General features: G+C 41.7%; 3 protein-coding genes across 3 annotated transcripts in view; 2 read left to right on the top strand and 1 right to left on the bottom strand.

Moving 5' to 3' along the window:
* Positions 1 to 2414: 2414 nt before the first annotated feature.
* On the top strand, positions 2415 to 6440 carry calm2a (calmodulin 2a (phosphorylase kinase, delta)). The gene is made up of 6 exons (XM_034898330.1): positions 2415 to 2664; positions 3712 to 3742; positions 5138 to 5281; positions 5378 to 5484; positions 5562 to 5697; positions 5793 to 6440. The coding sequence occupies exons 1-6, from the start codon at positions 2662 to 2664 to the stop codon at positions 5819 to 5821; spliced, it is 450 nt and encodes a 149-aa protein (XP_034754221.1). The 5' UTR covers positions 2415 to 2661; the 3' UTR covers positions 5822 to 6440.
* Positions 6441 to 8990: 2550 nt separating this feature from the next.
* ttc7a (tetratricopeptide repeat domain 7A) overlaps positions 8991 to 25633 on the bottom strand; it is a 70735-nt gene continuing 54092 nt past the window's right edge. The window contains exons 21-22 of the mRNA XM_034898540.1: positions 21227 to 21232; positions 8991 to 9001 (exon numbers count right to left, since the gene is read on the bottom strand). The gene's annotated coding sequence lies outside the window, so the exon portion shown is untranslated. The remainder of the gene's footprint in view (positions 9002 to 21226; positions 21233 to 25633) is intronic.
* On the top strand, positions 9404 to 18024 carry stpg4 (sperm-tail PG-rich repeat containing 4). Its single transcript, XM_034898541.1, has 6 exons — positions 9404 to 9532; positions 11442 to 11696; positions 12698 to 12762; positions 13040 to 13085; positions 17261 to 17365; positions 17838 to 18024. Exons 1-6 carry the CDS (start codon positions 9404 to 9406, stop codon positions 17943 to 17945), a joined length of 708 nt encoding a protein of 235 aa, XP_034754432.1. The 3' UTR covers positions 17946 to 18024.

Below are 25633 nucleotides of genomic sequence, written 5' to 3'. Positions count from 1 at the left end.
TGATGCACAAACATGTCCAACGACTGCCATTCTCTCCCATGAAAGTTGATCCGCTCCATTGGCAATGAACCAGCAGGTGCATTACAAAACCTCATACATTAATAATGCTGTCCGTGTCTTTCAGTTACACGGGTAAACATCTTCTCGTATTTGTCACCAAGCGCCTCATCGCTCAAAGTCCTCACAAGCCACTTAGGTATACAAATTAGCCTTGTCTTTAAGCTTTTTTTGCTTGAAAGCTGCTTTGTTTTCAGCTATGATTGTGCAATAACACTACACTGCACAGTGCATAGTGGATCTCACGCGCTGTGTGCCATACCGCCCCCATCGCCAACAATTGAATCACATGGTAGGTTTTTTCTGCAAAGGGAACAATGCTAACTGCTATCGGCGGGAGTGATATTATAGGACATTGGGAGGACACATAAGGGAAATTGGAGGGGTGACTTTAGCCTTGCCTCTGCTGAACTAATGTGACCTTTGACCCCCGTGTTATGGAAATGAAAGCTGCGGTTTCATAAAAAAAATTCTGGGCTGGGCTGTGTCCGATAAGGACTCATTATGTGAGGCAGTTACACATTAACTGAACTGATGAGCATAGTGCACAGTTATACGCACACACATGGATTAATCCAGGTAAAAAACATAATTAGTTAACATAACACCTAGCATCCATAATGCATAAACAACAGGGATTTAGGTCTTCCTTGGCTTACATCTTGGAGGTGGTTTCAGGTTTTATAGACCATTAAGTTACATCTTCTGGGTCCCTATTCATATCGGCCTCCAAGATAAAAAATCACCTTAGGCCTGCAGGAGGTTTATGAGACCTGTGGATCATTAAAGGGTTTGTCATCACACAACCAAACAGCTGATTCTGCAAATTGATAGTGGGGCGGCTATAGAAATAAAGCAGGAGGACCGAAGTAGAAAGGTATTCTGATTTTGAAGTATTTATGACCCAACAATAAACCATTGTCTCTTAATAATTTTATTGTACAGTTCTATTGGCGCGATCCACCGCAGATGATCTATAAAGTCTAACTTGGGAATACTAAAAAAAAAAAAAAATGCATGCAGTTAAGGGTACATGTTAGTCTCTAAGTTGTTCACATTTTACAGTGTTTTTTCCACTCCACACACACGTCGTTCACACATGCTCCAGCTTATGTGGTTCTTGTGACAGGCCTTTGTGCTATCACCTTTGGCATTACATAATTTGAAGAGTGGCACAAACCCTGTAGCAAAAATTAAACAGATTTAAAGGAAAAGATTCAAATGTGCTCCAGATTAGGTAGGTTGGGGGGGGGGGAGCCTGGCTGGTTCTAAAGCTGCTCAGCAGATCACATGGACCGGGCAGCATCACCTCTACCAACACCGCAGATGGAAGTGGAGACCACTATGGGTCCTCTGTTTTTACATCTACGTGTGAGATATTGAGCTTTTCACAATCCCGACTCTCTACTTATAGTGTGGCATATGTGTCTAATAATAAGAGAGGTAGTAGCCTAGAATTGGGAGGAATGTGGGAGGGGGGCATTTGGACATGCAGATTCTAGTAGATTTTCTGAGTGGTTCTTCCAATCTTTCTCCTTGCACATCCCTGTGCACCCTTTTCCGTCTTGTCCTCGGCAGCTTCCATGGGATCAGGCCAGAGACAGGTGGTCACTAGGTGATCAGTCATGCATGAGCAATCAAGCTATCAGATACTCCCATCCACACCAGCCAGCTCAATAGACCTTGGAATCCACAGCCACGCCCACAACAAGCCCAGTCACACATCACACATCTCAGCGTGCATGCACACAGACAACACACACATGCACACACTTCTTACAAACTATTACACTCAAACACTTCAGCACTGTCAATGCAATCATTATGCATAAGATTTAAAGTGATGACTCGCAGAGCAGACAGGAGGTACTTTGGTCAGGAGCCACATTGAACTACACACTATATCGCAGTCCTACTTTTAACAGCAGTTTAAAAAAAAAAAAAAGCATGTGTATCAATATGTCAATGAATAACACAAGAATGGTTCATCCAAACTGGGTCAGTAATATCCCAGTTACGAGTAACAAAATTCGCTCCTGGTAAATAATAATCAAAACTATCTTCTGGGGTCTTCCTAAAAATGATGCCCATATGTATACACACTGTCCACCAAGCTTGTCTGCTACGCCTGTGGCACTGACTGGGATGTCCATGGACAAGATGCATCGGCAGCGCAGACCATGGGAGTGACGCATTGCAGGTACAAACACACCAATCAGAGAGCGCGATTTCTTTCAGCTACGTCTTGGGCCCCATCACAGAGTAGCAGAAAGTATTCATACACCGTTATGTAGACCGCCAGCAACACGCAATATAATTTCTAATACCGGTGCTACAACCTTCAGGTAGTGGTATTTACGTATTCCTGGTGTTTCTTGATTTCCTTGTAAGCTAATCATTTATTTAAAAGTGTCTTTAATTACTTTATTAACTGAGGAAAAGGGAAGTTGGCGGAGTGATATTGAAAAGAGGAGGAGTTTAGGATAGCCGTTAAAGGCGAGTCCAGTTGCTTCTTCCTCAGTGTGTTCACAGAGGTTGTCAGTTCGTTTAGCTTTGGTTTTATTACGGATTTTGTCGTGAGCCAGTCGCTGCATCTACGTCGAAATGGTAAGAAAAGCAATATTACATTTTCTCTACGGTCTAGAGTCGGTTGACATTCCCATAGTAGTTGTGTTCTATTTGTATGTGCGAAGTTAATGTGAATAAAACGTAACGTCACCAGTGGCTGAGCTGAGTCCATGTGAACTACGGCGGTGCTGCCCGAATAAATGACAGCTTGCTAGTTGCTAGGTAATGCTAGCTTGTTAGACAAAGCTAAAATTAGCTAAAGCTGCGTTGGTCTGAAAAACACGTCTGCGTAACTTAAGCGCAGTCCCACTCTTTTTTTTTTTTTCTTTCTTTTTTTTTTGTGAGGTGCAGTCATATTTGCTAATAGAGCATCACAGGGAAACAGTTAGGTATGTCTCCTAACCTAATGTCTATTGAAGCCTATCATTCTATCTGACGTCAGTGTTAATGTTGGCTTTGCTAAATTGTGATGGTGGCCGAAAATTCGTCCTTTTTCTCATATACTTTAGCTAATAACGTTACCACCATAGGTGCTGATTGGGACGTAGCGAATGGTTTGATTATCTGCCAACCGATGCCTTGCTTGTGACGACTGCTAACGTAACTGCTATATTTTTATTTATATATGTAGATACACACACACACACACACTTTCTGCTTAAAGTGTTCGACGTTGTGTTACTGTAAGCCAGCATATAACGGTAGCTAGCCTTTCCTAGCTAACATTTACCGCCAAATTGTAAGTCGACCATTATCTTTGGTGACGTTAGCGTCATCATTCAAATTTAGCCAGATATCTTCCTTAACGTGCGAAGGGCGCGTCGTAACCTTGCTGTTTCCCTTTAATATTTGTGGTCCCACAAGTTCAGTTACAGTTAATATTGTTAGCTAACCCACACAAAAAACGCCTCTTATGTTTAACGTTAGTTGTTAAGGATGGTGACACAGCTAACATTACTGCAACCTCCAGAATAATAGTTACCAGCGTAGAAAGCCGTTTGAAATGAGTGGCGGCCTGAACTTTGATGCCATTGAGGTTGTTCTAAGCTAATTATGGATATGTGTACATCATCTTGTATTTTACAGGCTGATCAGCTTACAGAAGAGCAGATTGCTGGTAAGACATTGCTACATTGATCTACTTCTTTCCTCGTATCCTGCAATGTGGCCTGAGTTATGGATCCTTGTAGTGGATTTATACTTTTGCCTTTTAAGGCGTTCCACTGGACAGCCTACTGGTCATAAAACAGGAATGAATGAAACTGCTGTTACTTGTTGGCTCTGAAGTGCAGAAGGACTCCCTCATGGAAATTTTGCATTTTCATGGTTGCCATGTAACATATGATGTAATCTGAAATGGTTGTGTATTCTGGCTGGATGTTGGCAGTCACCTTTTTTACATACTGTGCATGATGTGACCTTTGCCCTGGGTGTGTTCTCAAGAGACGGACTAATTCAAGAACAATTGCAGTAGCAATGTTGGCTTGGTGTACTGAAATCCCACGATATCCCAACATGAGACTTGGATGTTGTAATCTAAATCGCACAGGAATGTGTCAAGACATTACGCCACTATGTGATCAGCGACACTTGCTGGTATATATGTCTAAAATATAGCACAGTTGTAGTGGTTTCCCAGATTATCTCTTGCTTTTGTTTAGCTTAATTCAGTTTAGGTCTCAGGTTTCACAATGGGCAGATTGAACTCTGTATGCTGTGTTTCAGTGACATCAGCTTTTAGTAGCCTGATGTTCTGCTGACATGTTTGTACAAACTGCATGACATGAACATGCACTACAGCAATTTTTTTTTTTGATTCTTTTGCAGTAAGTGACTGCAGTGATGGAGTTTTAATGGCCTGTATCAGTGGGATTAGCAATTTCACTGCATCCTTCTCACACCCCCCCCCCCCACACACACACACACACACACACACACACAATTTCCTGTAGTTGATGCACACCGCAGGCCTTTCCTCATAACAAAAAGGGTGTTGCCCTGTGTGTTTGACCCTATAAATTGTAGGGCCCGTTGTAGTTTTACGACACATGAGCTACAGCATACCACTACACATAGCCCATAGGTCTCATCACATTTGATGTGTTATGGCCCCTTACGGCTCCACCAAACCACACACTGCCTTCCTGCTTGATCTTGTTGTTGCTACCCTTGTTTAGCCAGAAACGACGACAGTTGAAACTCAAAACAGAAGGCCTGTGTGCTGTGGCTAGTTTATAACTGAAACATCAGTGATGTAATGCCCTTGACTATTGAGCCAATTCAGGGTTTGGTTCAATTGGTTGACTTTAGGATGAGAAGTCTGTAATGCAAGTTGGTCAGACAGCATTTACAGGGCTGTTTAATCTAAATCTAATTGACTCTGCCTTTTTTTTTTTTACAGTGTTTATAATACAGCCACTATCTTGCCACTTCTGCTGTGTTTTGTAGTTTTAGGTCTGATTTGTCTGCCTAAAAATAAAGAAGCTAATCTACTTTTTTTCATTTCAATCAGAGTTCAAGGAGGCATTTTCGCTCTTTGACAAGGATGGAGATGGCACCATCACCACCAAAGAGCTGGGAACTGTCATGCGCTCTCTGGGCCAGAACCCCACAGAGGCAGAGCTGCAGGACATGATCAATGAAGTGGATGCTGATGGTGAGAACTCAATCATGCTTTAAAACCGCCTAATCACACACAAATTAAATTTGCTGTTCTAGATGGAAATCCCTCATTAATGTCGTTGTTCTTCAGGAAATGGAACGATAGACTTCCCAGAGTTTCTGACCATGATGGCCAGGAAGATGAAGGACACAGACAGTGAGGAGGAGATCAGAGAAGCATTCCGTGTCTTTGACAAGGTAAATGCGCTCTACTTGCACATATGCATGTGTGCTGCGGTTTTTAAAATGTGCTTACTGACAGATGTCATTTTCAGGATGGCAATGGATACATCAGTGCTGCTGAGCTACGCCACGTGATGACAAACCTTGGGGAGAAGCTGACTGATGAGGAAGTGGACGAGATGATCAGAGAAGCAGACATTGATGGAGATGGACAGGTCAACTATGAAGGTTGGTAATGTTAGTTTTTTTTTTTTTAATATGTTTTGGTCACTCATTGGATACAGTGTCATAATATATTTTTTCTTCTCACCCCCCCCCTGCAGAGTTCGTACAAATGATGACGGCGAAGTGAAGGGCTTGTACAGATTTCTTATATAAATAATTTGCCTTTTTTTCTTTGTGTAATTTATCTGTAAAATCTTAATAGCCCCCTTCGTCCCTGCCCCTTCTGCTGTCCAAAGGAACTGCATGTAAACTGCATAGGCTCTTGTCCCCATGTCCCTTTCTTTTGCTGTCATGGTGTTTGAGTGACGGAATGGTCATACAACCAGATGCCTGTGGAGGCCCTTGGGAGCCTGGGAACTTTGAATCTTCCCGTCTTGTGTGCTCAGGGCCACTCCACGCATGGCGACATTGGAAACCTGTCAGCTGGTTGTCACTTGGCAACACTGTTGGCATGGAAACAATGTAGAGGAGTTTAAACTCTGCATGGACTACGGACAAAGTATATATGGAAATCTCTCAGCATTGCACTACTGCAAAAAATGACACGGGTGTATCTCCTAGGTACTCGTACAAACTCTTTTTGTATCTGCTGTTCTATATACCAGAAAACAACTAATCTTACCATGCTTTTTAATGTTTTACTCACTACTTTTACTTATTTTTTTATTTTAATGACTTCTGGTCATGCCTCAAATAATCCATTCCAAGTTGTATATTTTTGTTTTCCAATAAAAATTACAATCTACCCGGTTTTGAAAATTGTCTTGTTTTCTCAGTTATAATGGATCCTTGAGTTTGTATGCCCTGTAATAATTCCCATTTTTGTATTTAACAGGATGCTCCGTTTTTGATAGGATTTTTTTTTCTTGTTTCTTAGAATACATTTGAAATGTTTACCATTTTTAAATTTAAATGTCCCCTGTGAATTTCCAAAAGCACTGAGGAGCATCAGCCAATGCCTCTTAATGTTCAGATAAGCTCAGATCAAATCTGTATTGTCATAAAATTAAAGCACTGAGTGGGATCAAAGGCTTCTCTTTGAAGTGCAAACAATGGTTTAGCCTTTTACTTTCCATTCTGACTACGTAGGCCATGTGTTGTCTGCTACTGTTGGCACAGAACCATGTAGAAGCTGACTGCCTCATGTCTTACTTGGCGTTTGCCCCCAATCCCGAGGTGCAGGTGATTGAGCGTGCATCAGAAACCATGGTGTAAATAGAGGTGTACCTGTTTTACTTTTATCTTCTGATTATTGAGTTTGTTACAGTAGCTTGCAGAGATACTAAGTTTGTTATTTTGATGAATGACAATAAAGCTCTATTGTGGACCTCAGCTCTGTCTTGTTTGAATTTTATGTTCGCTGCTTTTAGGTTGTGCTCTTAACACTTTGCAGTGGTTGGACTCATGCTCTGTTAAAGCTCTGTGCTGGTTTTGAGGATCCATTGGGAGTAGCCAGGGCGGCAGTTGTTTGTGGCTTGGTCAGTCATGCATAGCCAGGCGTCCCTGTGGATACACCTTGAAACATTTAGAGCATTCTAAAAGCACAAGTAACAACTTGTGCACTAAAACGGCCAATGTTGTAAAGATAAAATCTTAAGTAACCCAGATTTGATACTCTAATCTTGTGTGTAGCCAAAACTATATCCTATCGGAGTCTACGTAGGAACCGCTTCAGTTTTCTAGACGGAACACCACGATCCACAGCAATTTCAGGTGTGAATCAAGTTATCTTGTCAAAACTAATTATCACAAGTCTTTAAATAAACCCATAACTGAAGTGTCATCACAGTCTACTTATAAAAATCTGTTAATTACACAACACTTGTCTTGGCTCTCCTGCGTTCATGTTGTCCAAATAGAAGAGTGTGAATGTATATCATGTACTTTGTTTCCATTTAATAAAATCATTGAGTACTTTTAATACTTTAAAGTACATTTTATTTTAATGTGGTATTAGTACTTCTACTTAAAGGATCTGAATACTTCTGCCACCACTGATGAATTCTTGGCTCAGTTGAACCATGTGTTCCATGTAGCCTAGCAACAAGGCCGAATGTTGTGCTTTTGCTCTCACAGCGTGATTTTCACTACAGGTTTTGGTCTTTAGGTCTGCTGAAAGAGACCCTGCGTTCCAATACACATCCTACTATACTATTAGTATGCTAAAAATACATTTAGTATAAAATACATAGTAGGTCAAATGCAGTATGCTACAAATACCAGCAGGTACCAGTAGGCAAGCCGGCCCCCAAGAGCGCCGGAAGCCAATTTTCAAAGAGACATCTGTCTTATCAGTGGACAATGTTTTTTGAGCGTCACAACTCTTGCAAAATGACTCGTTTCATTGTCCGATTTTGATCCATTCGTTCTAAAACATGTGAAGAGCAACACGATTAAATCATTTAATCCCCATTCAAGCTAGCGTAGCGCTAAACCTCAATTAGCACCAACCATACGAGGAAGTTGAACTTTTTTGGCTTCATGCTCTACTGAGCAACGAATGAACGGGGCTCCGCCTCAGACACTCTATCCATGTTGTATTATATATCCATAAATGCAAGCTGGCATTCTTTTCTGGCTCTTCTGACCAAGGGGGTACGCAGGCGTCCACGAAGCGTAGCTCCTATGGCGCCATTTTAATGCTACAAAGCACTCACCCGCCATTACCATTCCATTGACTGCCATTCATTTTGACACTTTGATAGCGAATAACTTTACATATGAAGCGTGTGTGTGTGTGTGTGTGTGTGTCTGTGTGTGTGTGTACCTTACACTCCAGCGTAGTACACCACAAGAGGTAAGAAACTTTAAACGTCAGAGAGAAGGGAGTTAGTTTAAAAGAATATCTCAGGGTAAGTATTTCACTTTAAAACTTGCAATGTTCCTTAATTGCCTTATTTTAGGAAGCCACTCATCCTAGATATTCATAACTACACTACACCTGGTACCCTCTGCCACCTCTGTATAAATGTGTGTGTGAATGTGTGTGTATTGCTTGTGTTGCAAAGCGCCTTAAGTGATTGCCGAGAGTTGAAAAGCGCTTTATAAATGCAGTCCATTGACCGTTTACACACACATCTACACTGGAGGTGGAGTACTCGGAAGAAGCCGTATGATGGTATTTTATGTTCTTTTATTTAACAAACATCAAAGGATAGAAAAAGTTATAATTGGAATATTCCTCATTCCTCAATTCTCACCCCAGTTGGTCCTTAGACTCTAGTTTGGCAATTGGCATGTATTCCTGTTTTGACTTTCACTGTAATGGCAACTTTTGATCTGTATATTCTAATTAATATCACAGTATCTCTAAAAACATATGCTGGTGGTTGAGGATAACGAGGACTAAGTACCTCAGCATACACCTTGGTTGTTCTTACTCTCAGTCAAACTAGTCGGCGAGTCTAAACTTAGCCCTCCACTCGGCCAGCTTGTTTAAAAATTGATCAACGGTGGAGTCGCTGCTATAGTAACAGTCCCAGTTTTAATGGTGGTCAGGTGTCACTGGATCTCCAGTCGAGCAGATAGTGAGCGACAATGAGTCCGGTGCAGGATACCGCCGCATGGAAAACCAAAGCTGTCTCTAAAGTCAGTGACATGTCCAGGGGTGGGAATAAAACAGATAAGGTAAGGTTCTTTACAGCCCTCATATCTGTGTGTGGTTAATGAGGACATGCTGGACCGGTGAAGAGCAAGACGACACGTGGAGATGCATCACATCGTTGGCATTGCTGTGTCATCACGGCCGAAACAATCCATTGTGTGTTGTTCTTATCTACAGGGTGATGACAAGGTGGACTTGTGTGGCCGGGGGAGCTGGTGGCTGGGAACACTGAAAGTAGGTGTCATGCGGTACGGTTTCATAGCGGGTCTACGGGGGAGAGGCTGCTCCATTGACTTCCATCCAGACCCGAACAACTGGCTCATTAGCTCATGTGTAAATACAGTAGATTTTCAGTTAATGGCTTTTATTGCATAACACCATCCCATTGTCTGTGTCCAAAGTGTGCTATCTGCCCAAAATAAATTCAATCATTTACAGGGCAGTGAGTCCAGTCTCTAAGTGCCTTACAGTGCATTTGTGGTAATAACTCATACACCTAATTAATTATCAGTTTATCTTTATGTAATCCCAGCTCTCAGGCTCCATTTACTGAAATTGTAGCTCGTTTGTGGTACGTTTACAGTACAGTACAGTACATTTATGGAATACTTAGTTGCTCTGCTTATAGAAACAGACATTTGGTTATTACATTTTTGTACCATCACCACGATATTACTTGTGATTCAGTCATAATTGGTTAAAGTCATTTTTTATATAAAAAACTCATAAACAATCTGATTCCAGCTTCTTAAATCGTGAATATTTTCTATTTTCTTCACTCCTCTGTGCTGAAACAAGACCTTTGAGGACGTCATCTTGGGCTTTGGGAAACCCTTACATTTTCCCAATTTTCTGGCATTTTCTAGACCAACAACTACTCGATCAATCAAGAAAACAATCGACAGATTAATCCGTAATGCAAATAACCGTTAGTTGCAGCCCCAATTAGAAATAACCATTATATGATTGTAATGTAGATTGAAAAACAGAATGAGCCCTTTGGAAAAAGACTTTCACTAACAATGCTAGTTTTCCAGTTGCTAGAGCTGATAGCTAAGAGCTGATTTGAGCTCTCATGGCCGACAGTCCATGCTAGTCTCGCTTTGCCAGCCCGTCCTCCACAGCGCTGCGGAGGAGGGGCTGGCTAGTCCACACAGCATTCCAAGATGGGAGAGAAATCTGCTCTAGTTTATTGGCATTTCTTGAAGCCAATCTCAATTGTCATCTGCAAAATAGCCTCAGGAAGGAACTTGTTTTGGTGGAACACGTGTACAAAGGTTGTTTTAGTCTTGGAACAGAAAACTAGCGAGCCGTCTGGATTTACCCTGCAGAGATCTGAAGAGCTCTGAGATCTGAGGAGTTAATCATATCATATCAATCAAATCAGGACATGATGCTTTTATATAGACCTCAGTTGTCCCCTAATACTGTATCTGAAGTCTCTTTTATATAGACCTTAGTGGTCCCCTAATACTGTATCTGAAGTCTCTTTTATATAGACCTTAGTGGTCCCCTAATACTGTATCTGAAGTCTCTTTCATATAGACCTCAGTGGTCCCCTAATACTGTATCTGAAGTCTCTTTATATAGACCTCAGTGGTCCCCTAATACTGTATCTGAAGTCTCTTTTATATAGACGTTAGTGGTCCCCTAATACTGTATCTGAAGTCTCTTTCCAAAAATTCAGCATTGATCCAGAATTCCAGCCACTAGAGCCGGTCCCACAATGAGCTTTCCTGAGTATGTGCCGCTTCTGAGTCTGTAGCTTTTGAGATGAGAGGGGGGGTGCAAGGGGGAGGCTGGGGGTGTGGCCTTGACCAATTGCCACTTTGCTCGTTGGAAAGCCATGATGTCTCTCTCTCTCATGGGTGGGCCAAATTAACAGGGTGGGCAAAGCAGTGAAAGGGGAGGTAACCTTTCCCCTTATGACCTCATAAGGGGCAAAATTCCCGATCGGCCAATTCAAGTTTTCATTTTCTCAAAGGCAGAGCCCAGGGCTTGGTCTACACCTATCACCATTTCTAGCCACTGGGGGACCATAGTCAGGCTGGGGGAACTCATATTAATGTTAAAATACTCAAAGTGAAATCTTCATGCCATGGGACCTTTAACACGTTCCCAAACTTCTCTCCCCTTCTTTCAGGACACACCCATCCCAGGTGTCTATCACATCCGCGACTTCCTCGAAGAGGCTGAACTGAACCCGGTGAGGAAGACCTACGGGTTCAAAGGCGTTGGCAGAAAAGCTCACCCTCTGGGCGTACGTAAGGGGGATCTGCTTCTCCCCGGGGCGTACGACTACACCGACTCCATCCAGGAGGTCTTGAAGCACCAGGCGTCATATTCTTTCAAAAACTGTCCACGGCCCGACATTGTCACCCTGGGCATCAGGGACAAGGTGGGATTTATTTATGACCACCCCTTATCCTGCTGGCACATGCAATTGACCTAAAATTAAAGAAATAGTTCACCATTTTGAAAAATACCCTTATTTTCTCTGTTTCTCAGTTCGTTTTTCCAAAATCTTAACCATGTCATGCCATTATTACTTTGTTGCTGTCGGGCAGATACCCCATATCTCAATATTTCATCTTTTTAATTATTTTCCAAAATCAGCGCTTTTGGTGCGGAAGCATTCACAAAAGAAAAAAATCAGACACCTTATATTCTAAATGACAAGATCTTTTCGCATAATAGCAATCACGAGATAGGGTGTCTTATTATTTTTTGTTTGTGAATGCATCATCCATGCGCTTCCATAACATTGGTCATCATTTCCATTTGGCTGTGGGATTCACAAATATTGAAACAGTGACGATGCAATTTCGTACGAATTTGTCTGAGGTAAATAGAACAATACAATTTTTTCAAATGAGCCTTTTTAATTTCCTTTTAATTTTAACGTTTTTGCCCGACAGCAATGAAAAAGCTACACTGTTATTTATGTCATACATGTAATGTTATTATTAGCATGACATGTTGTTAACTCCTAGTCCTCCACAGCACCTTGATTTATTTATACATTTCTTAGCTTAACGGTGTAACTTACTCATTAGCACATCATCACGGTGCAGGAGGGGCAGGAGGTGCAGGGGGTGCAGGAGGTGCAGGAGGTGCAGGGGGTGCAGGAGGTGCAGGAGGTGCAGGGGGTGCAGGAGGTGCAGGGGGTGCAGGAGGTGCAGGAGGTGCAGGAGGTGCAGGATGGGGAAGGAGGTGCAGGTGCTACAACAGGCTAACTGAACACACAAAAATGTGTAGGAAACACAAGCCAGCTGTTGGTGATGTAACACAGCCATAGCCCGAGTAAATGGAAGACAGCAGGCGAAAATAAAATGAAAAAAACTCATGCTGACAATCATAGATGTTTAATTCCTTCTTTATCTTTATTCCATGTGCCAGCATATAAACACTTCACCGTGCGACTATGATGTGACAGTGAAACCAGTGGAGAAGATTCCCTGCAAGTAAGCCCTCGACAAACAGCCTCTCTTTAACTCTCAGATCACAGCGGAGCAGGCGACCCATGAATCACCCCTTGATCGCCGAATCCTTCCCCTTCAATGCAAACTTGTCCTTCCCTCTCTCATCTTCTCCCAGCACAAAGACGGAGGAGCGATCCCAAACCTGTTCTCTCATTTTCTCGCCTCTGATCATGCATGGCCTTCTTCTTTCCTTCTGTCACTCTTCTCCTCTTTTATCTTTTCTTTAACAGCCGCTCTGTCTTTTCTCCTCTCCTTGCAGGCATGTGATGTTTCGGTCGACCGTGCAGCGGCTCGGCTTTCCTCCTGTAAGTATCTGGTCACCAGGACTAGTTATTAGGACCATTCGGGTCTTTCCATGGCCCACAGACAGGCTTCATTACAATACACTTACAATAGGTTTTAGTTACAAGCTATGACCCTAATGAGTATCAATTGCTGAACAAGAGCTAGTTATGACAACCACAAGGGTCAAAGAAAACTGATCCCACAGGCTGTCTGATTATATCATTTTCCCCATTTGAGGGCCTGTTATGGCACTGTGCTAGCCGACCTGTCAGCTGGGGTTCATATTGCAGTGTCGCAGCCATGCTGATGGATATTTGAGCCGCGCTGCTGAGTGTTGACACAGAACGAGAGGTGCTAAGAAGAGGGTGTTATTACTGCCGAGTTGGGAGTAGTTTTCGGCTGTTAGTGGCATGACAGCGACTCAAAGACAAGTTGGTTGTCAAAGGTCAAGCACCTACACAAATCCTACAGCCCAGTTAAGTGAAAGCCCGGAGCGTTGGCACAGCTGACCTGGCGTAGGCCGGCAGATATTAGCGGATCCTAATTGAAGCGTCTCAGTGGTTTACACTGGGGACACTTGGTCCACCCTGAGACAGCAGGAATTTCAGATTTGAGAAGAATGAAAAAAAATAGATCATGAAAGATATGAAGCAGATTTCCACACATCCAACAACCTCCAGTAAGCGGAAGATGTTTGGCTGATGATTTGACTTGAATTTCTCCATCCTGGGGCTACTTTGTGTCCTAGAGTTACATGTTTTTGTTGCAATATCAACTGCACATGCTGCTCAGAAGGTACAAATCCTCCCATAAGATTCAAGCCCGTGAAGCGTAAGAACAACTTGTGATTCCATGACTTTTCACCCTATGTCAAAATAACATATAAATATACTGTTTATATATATATCCTCAAGGGTAGACATTGGTCACAACAACAGTTATTGGATAAATTGCCATGAAACGTAACACAGACCAGGTCAAGGTCCTCACATGATGACTTGTAATATCGTTGGTCATCCCTTCACTTTTCATCTAGTGCAGCCTTCAGCTTAAAATGTAATTCTGTCTGGTTCTTTTGTTTGTGCTAATTTGCATATGTTGCATTAAAAATCAGAACTAAAATTGAAGAATGTGCTAAAAATTATGCGTGGTAAATCATGTCAGCGTTGCATTTAGCTCCAAGCTCCATGCTAGCTCCAAGAGCAGCTAGCATGGCTGTAGCAACCTTTTGTTTTGATACCCCTTAAAATCAATGTTTTCTATTTATGTTTTTGGAGGCAAAAAGTATATGTCATATGGATTTCAAGAAAATCTCAAAGTTTCAATTTGATTTAAAGAGAACTATATAGCAAGGTCTTCTTGGATGCACCAATTAAAAACAGGTTAACGTTTTCATAGACATTCACAGAATGTGCCAGTTACCTCCACCATGCAGGTGATAGTATCCAATTTGCTGTGCCATAGTAGGAAAGTAGGCCAGGTGCTTTGGCTCAAACACACTTGCGCACATACAGTCATGTGTAAGAGAGTTTCACCACTGTGCACCGGCTCCCGTGAAATACACCTGCAGCACCTCTGGGAACATCAGGCAAACGCGCGGGGCCAAGCAGGCCAGTTGCCCATGAGCAAGTGGGATCAAACGGCATCAAATGGCATGTAATGGTAGCAGCCATCCCTCCAAGGAGCTGAGGAGAGGAAGATACATCTTCCTGCCCCCCCTCCCCTCTGTCAGAATCAGAGAGCAGATGAAAATGAAAGGCTGGTGCTGTGTTCAGGGACAAGGAGACAGTTTTGTGTCTAAAGGAGGAGGGTAAAGGAGGGCTGATGCTATTTCTGCATGGCACGCCGCTGGTGATGACCAGTATGTGTGTTAGTGGGTAAGAGGAAAGGAGAAGTGAAAGGCAAGGAGAGAGAGGGTGAGAGACTATCGCCAGAGGCTAACACAGATCACATGGGCGGAAAAAATACGACACAACCGGAGACCAGCAAAGGCCATGAAGACAGGGGTCAAAGGATATGTCATAGGTCTTAAATATGTGGGTATGGGGTCCTAAAATAGATCTAATGTGTCACCTATTGTTGTATCCTACAGATGACTTGGGTATCAGCAGTATAAGTGGTTTAAATGAGCTTATAGGTCCATAGGGGAGAGAATGCATCTCTCACTTGGCTCTGAAAATGTTAGAGGTCTTGATACATAGATTTTTTAGAGGTAAGATATATGGGGGGGCAGTGGGGGAATCACGTTTGGCTTGACTGGACTCGGTAGGGTCTACTCTGTCAGCAAGTTTTGTTGGGACGCTTATGAATAATACCATTTGAACTTTTATGACATCGTAAAAATGAAGGTCCAGGTTCTCCTCCAGAAAAACAGGGTCTGTTCTTGAACCCTTGAGCTGTCTTCCCGTCAAAATAGAAAATCAACCCTTTTGTTGAGTCAATGTTTTTAGCTTCTTCTTACATTTTTGTCCCTTTTTTTCATCACTTTTGATGCTATTTTTTCTCAATGTTTGTCCCTTTTTTAGACGTTTTCAACACCACGTACCACTAACTTATTAAGTTAGAAAAGCAATAAATGAGGAATTAATTGAACTAAAATTAAATTAATGGATGTTGATGGATGATCACAAACTGGAATATGTCAACTTTTAATGAATACTATTTCAAAACCACTTCAATTTGTGTTTCAAATGCTATCAAATTGAATAGGACACCCCAAAATGAATGAAAGTAGAGATTTGTACAAGCTAATGACACGAAACAATAGAGGGTAGAATGGCATAACATTGAACTTTTAAGTGGCCACATCAAGTTTCCTACCTAATCAAAGGCAGGAAATCCCATTTATTACATGCTAATAATTTCATGCTTACCTTGGCTTTCAACATAATGAAAGTAAGGTATGTCATGGTTAGCTAAAGTTATGGTGACTACTTGTTTCAACCAGCTGCGTTACCAAACGCCTGTCCAAAACAAGCTACTTGCCATAAGCTAAAGGCTACTGCTAACTAACATTTTCAAGGAGGATAATAGCTTGCAAAATGCTCAAAATACAAAAATACAGCAAAAAATAAAATACGACATGCTAAGTTTGACATGCTAGGCTTGGTCTGCAACATATTGAAAGTAAGGTATGTCATGGTTAGCTAAAGTTATGGTGATTACTTGTTTTAAACCGCTGCGTTACCAAACGCCTGTCCAAAACAAGCTACTTGCTACGAGCTAAAGGCTACTGCTAACTGACGTTTTCAATGGAGATAATAGCTAGCAACATGCTCAACATACAAAAATACAGCAAAAAAAAACAAAAAAACGACATGCTAATTTCGACAAGCTAGGCTTTGTCTGCAACATGTGAGGTTGAGGTACAGCATGGTTCAGTCAGGAACACTCTCGTCATAGATTTAACCATTTATTGCAACAAATGGAAATTTAGTTATACTTGGCGATGAAGGCTTGGTTTTGATGATATTCCCTGCATGAGCCAATCCGCATGCTAAGATGACACAGGAAGCAAGCTGCTGAGACCCTAGAGTAGACCCAATCTCATAGGGGAACCATATTTTAATTTCCAAAAAAGAGGACACTGGGTATGACCTATTCTGTGGCAACTTCAAAATCCACCTCCAACTAAATATCTCTTAAAACCTTTTCAGTGTAATAAGGTTTTTTGGTGTCCATGTGAGCTTTGAGATCTCCAGCATCCTTAATTAGACACTGAAACAAATGTGCTAGCATAATATATAATAAAATATAATATATATAAGGCAGCCTCTTGGGATGTGGGGTCACGCAAAAAAGTACAGTAGTACTGTGTGCAACGCGCTAGTCAATTGAAGTACACATTTAATGCTAATAATCCCATGAAAAGAAGTGAAAACCGGATATGTTAATGAATTTATAACCTATGACGTCCGTGTCCTGCATGAACTAACGCAATGCTTAGCTTCAGTCAAATCCAGTTGGTTTTAACTTGCAATAGTGGGTTACCAAACATCTGACCAATAACTGAAGTATTTGCCACGTGTGTTTTCTTTGATATTTTCTCTACGTGTCTTAACTGACCAAAGGTAAGCAACCCAATGTGTGCTCACATGATAATGATTACCTGCTATCCTTGGTCAACAAGGCTTGATCACAAAATCCATCAACCAATCCATCCATCAGTAATCGCTTCTGTCTCTGACCCCCTTAGAAAGACGGGCCTGCTCCATGCCACTATGATCCACAGACCAGACCAGGAAAAGGCATCACTTCCTGTTTCAAGTCCACATTGCCTCGGCTCCATAGTGTGCACTCTGTAAGTCTGGTAGGCTACTTCACAGCTGCATCATATCGTCTATAGCACACAGGTCGCATGTGAACATGGCCAACATTTCATTATTATTATTAGTATTATATTACAGTTTTATACCCTTTCTTGATGCGTGAAATGCAAAATAATAATGTTTCCTTGGATTCAGTAGTGACCTCATCATGGGTTTGATTAAAATCCTGCAAAGTTTAAAGAGATAACATGATTTAGTTATGATTTAGATAATTCCTGTAAGTAAAGTGGAACATCACAGCATTACATAAGAGAATGCAGGAAAGAATAATAATAAGCACAGATATCCAATGGCTTTACTTTAATGATGCGACTGACAACTTCTCAACACTAAAACGAGAACTAAGAAGCGAATAAATGAAAAGGGTCTGATTTTTCATACTTACATACTGAAAAGTGTGTGCATGTGTGTTGTGTGTGTGTGTGTGTGTATTGTCTTCCACAGAAGACCCCAGGACCAGGGGCCTACGAACCTTGCTGGAAGTTGGGCCATCGTGTGAACACAGAAGCCGTAGACCCATCATTCAGCCTCTTCTTCCGCAACGTTCTCTAGTAGTGGACTTAAGATCCCACAAAAACTTGATCCCTGCACCATCTCCCAATCCTGTCAGCTTCATGGCAGATCACTACCCTATTATTAATAAAAGAAATTGTGCAAAAAAAAGAAATATTCCAGTCTCTTATTACTTGGACCATTGCTTATCTGCATGTCAGGGAGGGATTCTGTGGTCTGCCAAGGACGTAATAAGCTGCATTTTTTTGTGCTCAAATCGCTTTAGTGATGCCGGCCAGGGATGCAGAATGATCTTATCTGCAACAAAGGGTAATTCATTCCACTTAACTACATGTTCCCGGTATTGCTCTCTCCCTTCATCTCTCCTCTCCTGCTCCTCTTTCCCTCTCTGTCAGCAGTCACGTTGCTCTGCCTTCCTCCTATCTCTGCCCCTGCGATGCACACAGAAGGAGGAATGCTGCTCAGCCATGCGTCACATGCACATAGCTTAGCATGGCATTCTGCGCCCTCAGATAACACATTCAGCACCGAGGCAGTGGCACACAATAAAACAGGCATTCTTATCGCTACCTGCTCCACATACTCGTTCTTTTCACCAAACAAACACGGCCGAGGATGTAGGGACGCAGAGAACAGCAGCGGTAGAAATCCCCTCCGTGTGGAACCTAATGAGGTGGTGTAGATTACAGTGCAACAGATGATAAGGACAAAAACAAACACAATGCAGATTTGTGGGATCCTGGACAGCGTTTCTTGTGTCATTTATTTGCTCAGAGAAGGGACTTGTTGAGCATGCATGCACTTTGTCTGCACGGTTTTCTAGTCTTAGATAGATAGCGCCTAAGAGCAGCAGGATTTTGTGCCACAGCCAATTAGACAGTTGTTGATGGAGTGGAGACGGTTATCCGTCCATTCTGCCCAGCCGGAGGATGAAAATATGTCCACTGATAATTACAGCCCACATAATCCCTCGTAGCAACAAAGAGTTGTCATAACATTAACAAACAATAGCACAGCTTCTTCATTGATCAGAAAACCAGTCACATAACTTTGATGGATGTTTCTTTTTAGATCATTTGGATGGAGACGCTCTTCTAATGTACTGTATCTACACATGCCCTTCATCATCAGTGGAGCAGCTTGTTGTATTATAGGCACATATGGGACCTGTTTTCACTACAAACTTTCCTCCTCTTCTTCTCTGGATCATTAAAGCGGCATCAGCAGAGGTTATACTTCCTGCGACAGCTGGTTTAATGTGCCTGAGGAGCTGCGGACCGCTTTCTGCTCAGCCGTCACAACGGGACCGGGCCAGACTGCAACGGACAATTAGGGCTGCAGAGAGGATCACTGGAGCTGACCCAGTCAACCTCCATCCAGGACCTGTACCGGTCCAGGGTCAGAAAAAGGGACGGGAAAACTCTGCAGACCCCTCACATCCTGGTCCCAAACTGGTCAACCTCCTCCCCTCTGCAGAGATGGGAAGTAACGAAGTACAAATATGTTACTGTACTCAAGTAGATTTTTCAGATATTATACTTTACTATTTGTTTTTGTGCCCCTTGGCAAGTACACATCTCTATTTTCATACATTTTGAGGCGTCTTATTCAATTTTATAGCATTTGGGGGAAAAATTAGTATGTACCAATAGTAGGTTTCCAAATAGTATTGAGTAAAAATCTTTGTGATTATCTATCTACATCCATTCCTTTAATTTTAGTCTAAATAATTCTGAATTTCTGCTTTTCTAACTCAAACAGTAGGTATAATTTCCTATACATGAGGATTATTGACCATCAATTCCAAAAATAACTTTAAAATTGAAGTTAATAAGAGTTAAAAACGTCAAAAAAAGTGACAAACAGTAAAAAAAAAACATAAAAGTGTTGAAAAAAAGGACAAAAACATTAAAAAGTCTTTTTTTAAATCTATAAAAATCCTTAACAAAAGTATTGATTTTCAATTTTGATAGGAAGACAACAGAAGGGTTAAGTACATTTTCAAGCCTGTACTTTGTTACTTTTACTTGAGTAAAGAAGTAAAATCAGTACTTCTACTTATACCAGAGTATTTTTACTAACAAAGTATCTGTACTTCTACTTGAGTACAGGAAGTATGTACTTTTGGCATCTCGGCCCCATTTCTTCCCCTAGCAGCCTGCTAAACCCTTAGAAATGGCCTACCCCCCCCCCCCCCCCCCCCCCCCCCCCCCCCGATACTGAACAAAGTCATTCAACACTATTCTGCTCATCTACCTCACGTACAATCTGTCAATTACAATATTATTAATATATTACCAATGCACCGAATGGCCATGCATTTATATATTTATATTTAAATCTTAAATCTCAGACTAAATTTGTTAATTCTTTGCATTGTTCTACAGTACATGTGTTTTCATATTTCTTACTGTCCTTTCTGTTTTGACTCTTTATACGTTCAGTGAGTGTTGATATTAATCAAAGTGAAATTCCTTGTTTGTTTATGCAAACCTGGCCAATTTTTCACTTTTGCACTATTATCATTACACACAGTCTACCATGGTACCTCACCTTATCGTGGTCAATGCATTTCTGGGAGTGAATGTTATTTTGAATTGTTATGTATGTATGATATGTGTGTATATGTGTTTGTTGTGTTATGGTTGTCTTGCTCCTAAAATTTCCTTCCGGCTATAACAGTTGACTTGGCATAAAGCTCGTACAGTGGACACAGTGAGACAAGCGGGGCCATGTTTGTTGTCATGTTGCTGAGACTCCTGGGATGTTTAGTGGAAAACATCGGGTTAGATGCTGGTTTGAACGATGGAAAACACCGGCTTATTTTGGACCGACGGTAGGTATACATGCTGCTCGGTAACAGGCGCCTCTTTTACACAGGTTTGAGTTGGGAAGCCATGAGTGATGAGGTCCCAGGTGCTGCATTTAGGCTTTGGTGAAGACCCCCTTTGCTGAAGTGCCCTATTGAATAAGAAACCAGAACAGTCCTTACTAGCTTTTGGGGTGCTGTGTGTTGACCCCCCAGTGGGCGGGGTTTGAGATTAACTCTGCAGGGGGACCAAACTTTGCAGACGCCATTTTTTAGTTTTCTGTTATTTTGCAAGTGTAAATGATGGAAATAAAATCTAACTCTTTGTGACATGTAATATGAATGTCTAATCTGTCATTTGAGGCCTTTTGGATATTTTTCCATCTTTTTTTTGCTTCTTTATGCACATTAATAATTTTTTTTACCTGGGGTGTCCAAACTTTCAAACCCCACTGTAAGCTATGTTTCCATCCACACATTTTTATCCAAATTAAGTGATATCGAAGAAAACAATTCCTTATGGAAACATAATGAAGATTGACACATGAAATATGGGTCCAGTCTCATCAGATTTTCTCTTAATCAATATTTAGCTCACGCGATAAAAGCTGATGGAAACGTCATTTGCCGAATGAATAATGAATTACAATTGAGTTTTAGTTAATTTTATTGGCTTTAAAGCCGTTGGATGGATTTTTACCAAACTTCATATGATTCGATTGAAAAGTGGATGGAAACTTGGTATGGAGGATGGAAGCTAAAGGTTTGACTAGGATTTCTCATTACAACGGTTTGTTAGTGATAAGGGGATTTTTGAAACCCTTGACACACAGTGTAAAAGGTCAGTTTTTACAGTGTAAAAGGTCAGTTTTTACAGTGTAAAAGGTCGGCCATTACAGTAATCCCCACCAGGCCTCCACTCTGTTTTCCTTAAGTTGCAGACACTTAAGAGCGTGAGGAGGTTCAAGAGCCGAGCTTTTATTCTCCCTGTCATTATTCTGGAGACAAAGGAGGCGGGACACTCCCACCCGGAGAGGAAGGCACTTCATATTAACACAGGGCTTTACATGCATCCTCTGGAGAGCTGGGCATGAGTATCCATTTATTGTGAGGAAGACGCAATGAAAGAGATGTGAGTGTGTGAGTGTGCGTGCCTGTGTGTGTGTGTGTGTTTGTGTGCCTGAACTGCCATTCTGCCTGTGGTCAAGGCACCAAGCCCCCAGTAATCTCTGTCTCTCTCAACCCCGCAGCGCTCTTCCTCTATTCTCATCTCAGTGATCTCCGCAGTCCAGCACTGATCTCCGACATATGCCTCATACTGACGACTTAACACCATCTATCTCCCACAGCTTGCCTCCACCACAGGCCCGGCCGGGCACCTGCTCTTTCGCTGTCAATCAAACTCCCCCCTCGTTGACACACATCGCTTCGAATACGCACGTAGCCGCACAGTTAATGCACTTGTGATCCTTAAATGCATTTGCAAAACTTAAAGGGACTACTACAACAAAACCTTCCTTTTTGTATGGAAGAGGATTAGGGCCAATATGGAATAAATATTTTGAGTTGTAAGTTTAAAGTCAGAATTGTGACTTTTTTTCTCAGAATTCTCAGAAATCAGCATCCCCAAGGTTGACATTTGTATTTTTGAGTGTAAAATGTTAACCATATGTAAATCTATTGCCATGAGATGTAATACAGACATTCCCATTCCCGTTTTAAAATCTGAATGTTAACGGAAACACTGTTTGCTAAACTCAGCAGACTTTCACCATTGAAAACTATATATATATAAAAAATAAATAAAAAAATAGTCATAATAATCTGCAGATTTCATTTGGGAGTGGTCATTACTTGACTTTTCATCTAGTGCCTTCAGCTCAAGATTTACATTTTTCTGGTACTTTTCTTCATGTTTTGTGCCAAACTGCATGTGTTGCATTCTAACAAACCAAACCACTGAATGTGGTGTTTAATCTCAGATTTTCTGACTTCTTTTGCGGATTCAAATACATTTTTCCCATGCGGCCCTAATCCTCTTCCATATTTTTGCTATGAGTACTAATAATTAAAACCTCTACTGAAAGATGAAAGTGGACCTTTAGTCTCAACGCTCTGCAGCAAAAATGATCAGGATGGTACTCCACAAAGCCTACACACGCACACACACACACACACACACACACACACACACACACACACACACACACACACACACACACACACACTAAATCTTTTCATCTGTGGTAGTGTGTCAAGTCAAGAGTGGTAAGAGGGCGGCTTAAGTGCGATTTAAGATGCGAGTTGTGCTGGCACAGTGGAATTATATCATTTAAAGGTCATGGGAACATCTGGTGTCAGGACAGGTCAGCCCAAATATCAACTTCAGTTCTCGGGAACGGCTTAATGAGATCCGGTCAACATTCAGGAAGCAGTGGGGTCGGGAGTAAATCTGTGTTTCTGGCAGCTTAGAACCGAAGCTAGTGACCCTGCTACTCAGCGGTACAGCTGGGCCACAGTCAAAGACGTCAAATTAACGGCTAACGCGGTGTAACATGCTGAGAAAATGTGACCCTGCTCCGGAATGATGACGAAGGCAGGCTGCTGGAATTTCCTAAGAATGTGAGGTTACCCAAAAATACCCTTAATCCAACACTGGTTTTGGACAAATGCCATTATCAGTTGCTGAGTCCCAGCTGAAGGTTGCCAAACAACAACCCCTCAAACAAAGAAGCCTTTGTCATTGACATTGTGCTGAGCTAAAATGGCCTCCCAGTATCACAGAAGTGGCCGAGCTGTGTCCCTTTCTCCCTCGCTGTATCACATGAGCACCTTGACACACTCCAGCCAGCAGAAAGAGGGTCAAATAAAGAGGCGACAGGGTCAGAGGTGCCGCTACCTCGTGTCCCCTTTAAGTCCCGGTCACATTCACTTTCATCGCCACATCCCACGCTAAGCGTGATGACTAGCCAGCTGAAGAATTTAGCAGGCAGTGTGACACACCAGGATGTTGACCAGGTATCCCTTTACCCCCCCTCAAGCTGCTGACGGATGCATGGGAGCAACATTACGCTTCTATTAAATGACATTTAAAAGTTTAATCAGCTCCAATGAGCGACCGTTAGCGAACACAGGGGTCATTGTTTAAGTGGGTAATGGTGTGTGTGTGTGTGTGTGTGTGGAAGCGGATCAGGAGCGCTGGAGTGATTGATGAAAGAGAACACACCTGTTACGAGGCATGGTGCTTGACCATGTCAACCTTAGAAATGAGCATCAGAGCAAGTCCAAAAATGATGGTGGTGTTATAAGAATATTTGAATAATTCAGCACTCGTTCCAGATCATTATACTCGGTTATCCGTTGCACAACAAACGGCTGCATTTTGTTCTGGAAAGCGTGACCTTTTGCCCTTATTTTCTGTTATTTACAGTTAGCTTAGCATAAAAACTCACCTGGCTCTGGCTAAAGGTAACAACCCCTCGCCTACCAACACATCTAAAGCTCCCTAAGTAGTCATAACACAGTTTCATTTGTTCAAAAATTGAAGTTCTAAACCAAAAGGTAGCTGTTTTTCCGTTTGTGCTAAGCTAAGCTAACTGGCGCTAACTTTATTTAAAAAAAAGAGGATTTTCCCACAATGTCAAAGCCTTCTTTTTAGGGCTGCACTAACTATTATTTTCCGCGATTAATTGATTAGTTAATGTCAAACAATGGTAAAAAACGTCCATCAGTGTCCAAAATGACGTCCGCAAATGTCTCATTTTGTCCACAGCTCAAAAGTATTCATCTTACTGTCCCAGAGGAGTGAAGAAAATAGAAAATATTCATATTTAAGAAGCTGGAATCCGAGACATTTTTAATTTATTCTTAACCAATTAGTCAATTATCAAAAAAATATCATGAAATAAATATTTTTTTGATATATTTAACAAACACAAGTGACAAATAATACACTGAGACGGAGGGTGATTAATTTGATAGCTGATCCTGAATATTTGATTAAGCTTTGCAGTTATAATTTTACAAGGATGCAAAATTACACGCATCCATTTTATTATGTATTAAAGTCTGTATCGATTAAGGTGGATCAAATATAGGCATAAACATCTGCTATAAAGCAAGGCTATGAAATTACTGTGAAAAACATTTGACTTCAACTTCAATTCCCATCAGATTACAAAGCTTAAAATAAAGTATTTCTGGGACTACACTGCATTTACGCCTCACTTCAATCATTACAGCATTTCGAATACATTCTTTCATCAACGTGCTCTTTGAACTCTACTGGAACACATTTTCCCCTTGGCAATGAATTATGTATTGGTCTAGTGTACCAGTCATTTTATTTATACATGAGATTATGGAACCACATCTGATCCTCATAACCCCCATCACACCCCTCGCCCATCCATGACGCTTGTTTGGAAATCACAATGGTGGTTTATGGTTTCCTTGTTGGCGCCGCGCACCGTCAACACCCGGCCCGTGCCCTCCATGTGCCCCCGCAGGGTTGGCATCCGAGCACACACCGGCCGTGACCTGAATACCAGGCCCCCCCCCACACACACACACATACCACCTTTGATTGTCAGTCATTATTGATGACTTTTGTCCCAATACGGCTGATTTCATGATGCTATGTATTGAGTAGGGCTGCAACTTATAATTATTTCCAGTTGTTTGGTCTATATCTATCGATAGATGTTTAGTGTACTGTCATAGAGGAGTGAGGAAACCAGAAAATATTCCCATTTTTGGAGCTGGAATCATAATTGTTTCCGTTTTTCTCTCCAAAAATGACTTAAAACAATGAATGGACGATTAAAATAGTTGGCGATTCATTTAGTAGCTCTAGTACGGAGGGTGTGTGTGTGTGTGTGTGTCTACGGCAACCATAAATGTACATTAAGTGAACACT

The sequence above is a fragment of the Etheostoma cragini genome, chromosome 17 (genome assembly GCF_013103735.1).
Source record: "Etheostoma cragini isolate CJK2018 chromosome 17, CSU_Ecrag_1.0, whole genome shotgun sequence".
In the NCBI taxonomy this organism is placed as follows: Eukaryota; Metazoa; Chordata; class Actinopteri; order Perciformes; family Percidae; genus Etheostoma; species Etheostoma cragini.
Note: the sequence above shows the minus strand (reverse complement) of the source record. Positions and strands in the feature narration are given on the sequence as shown.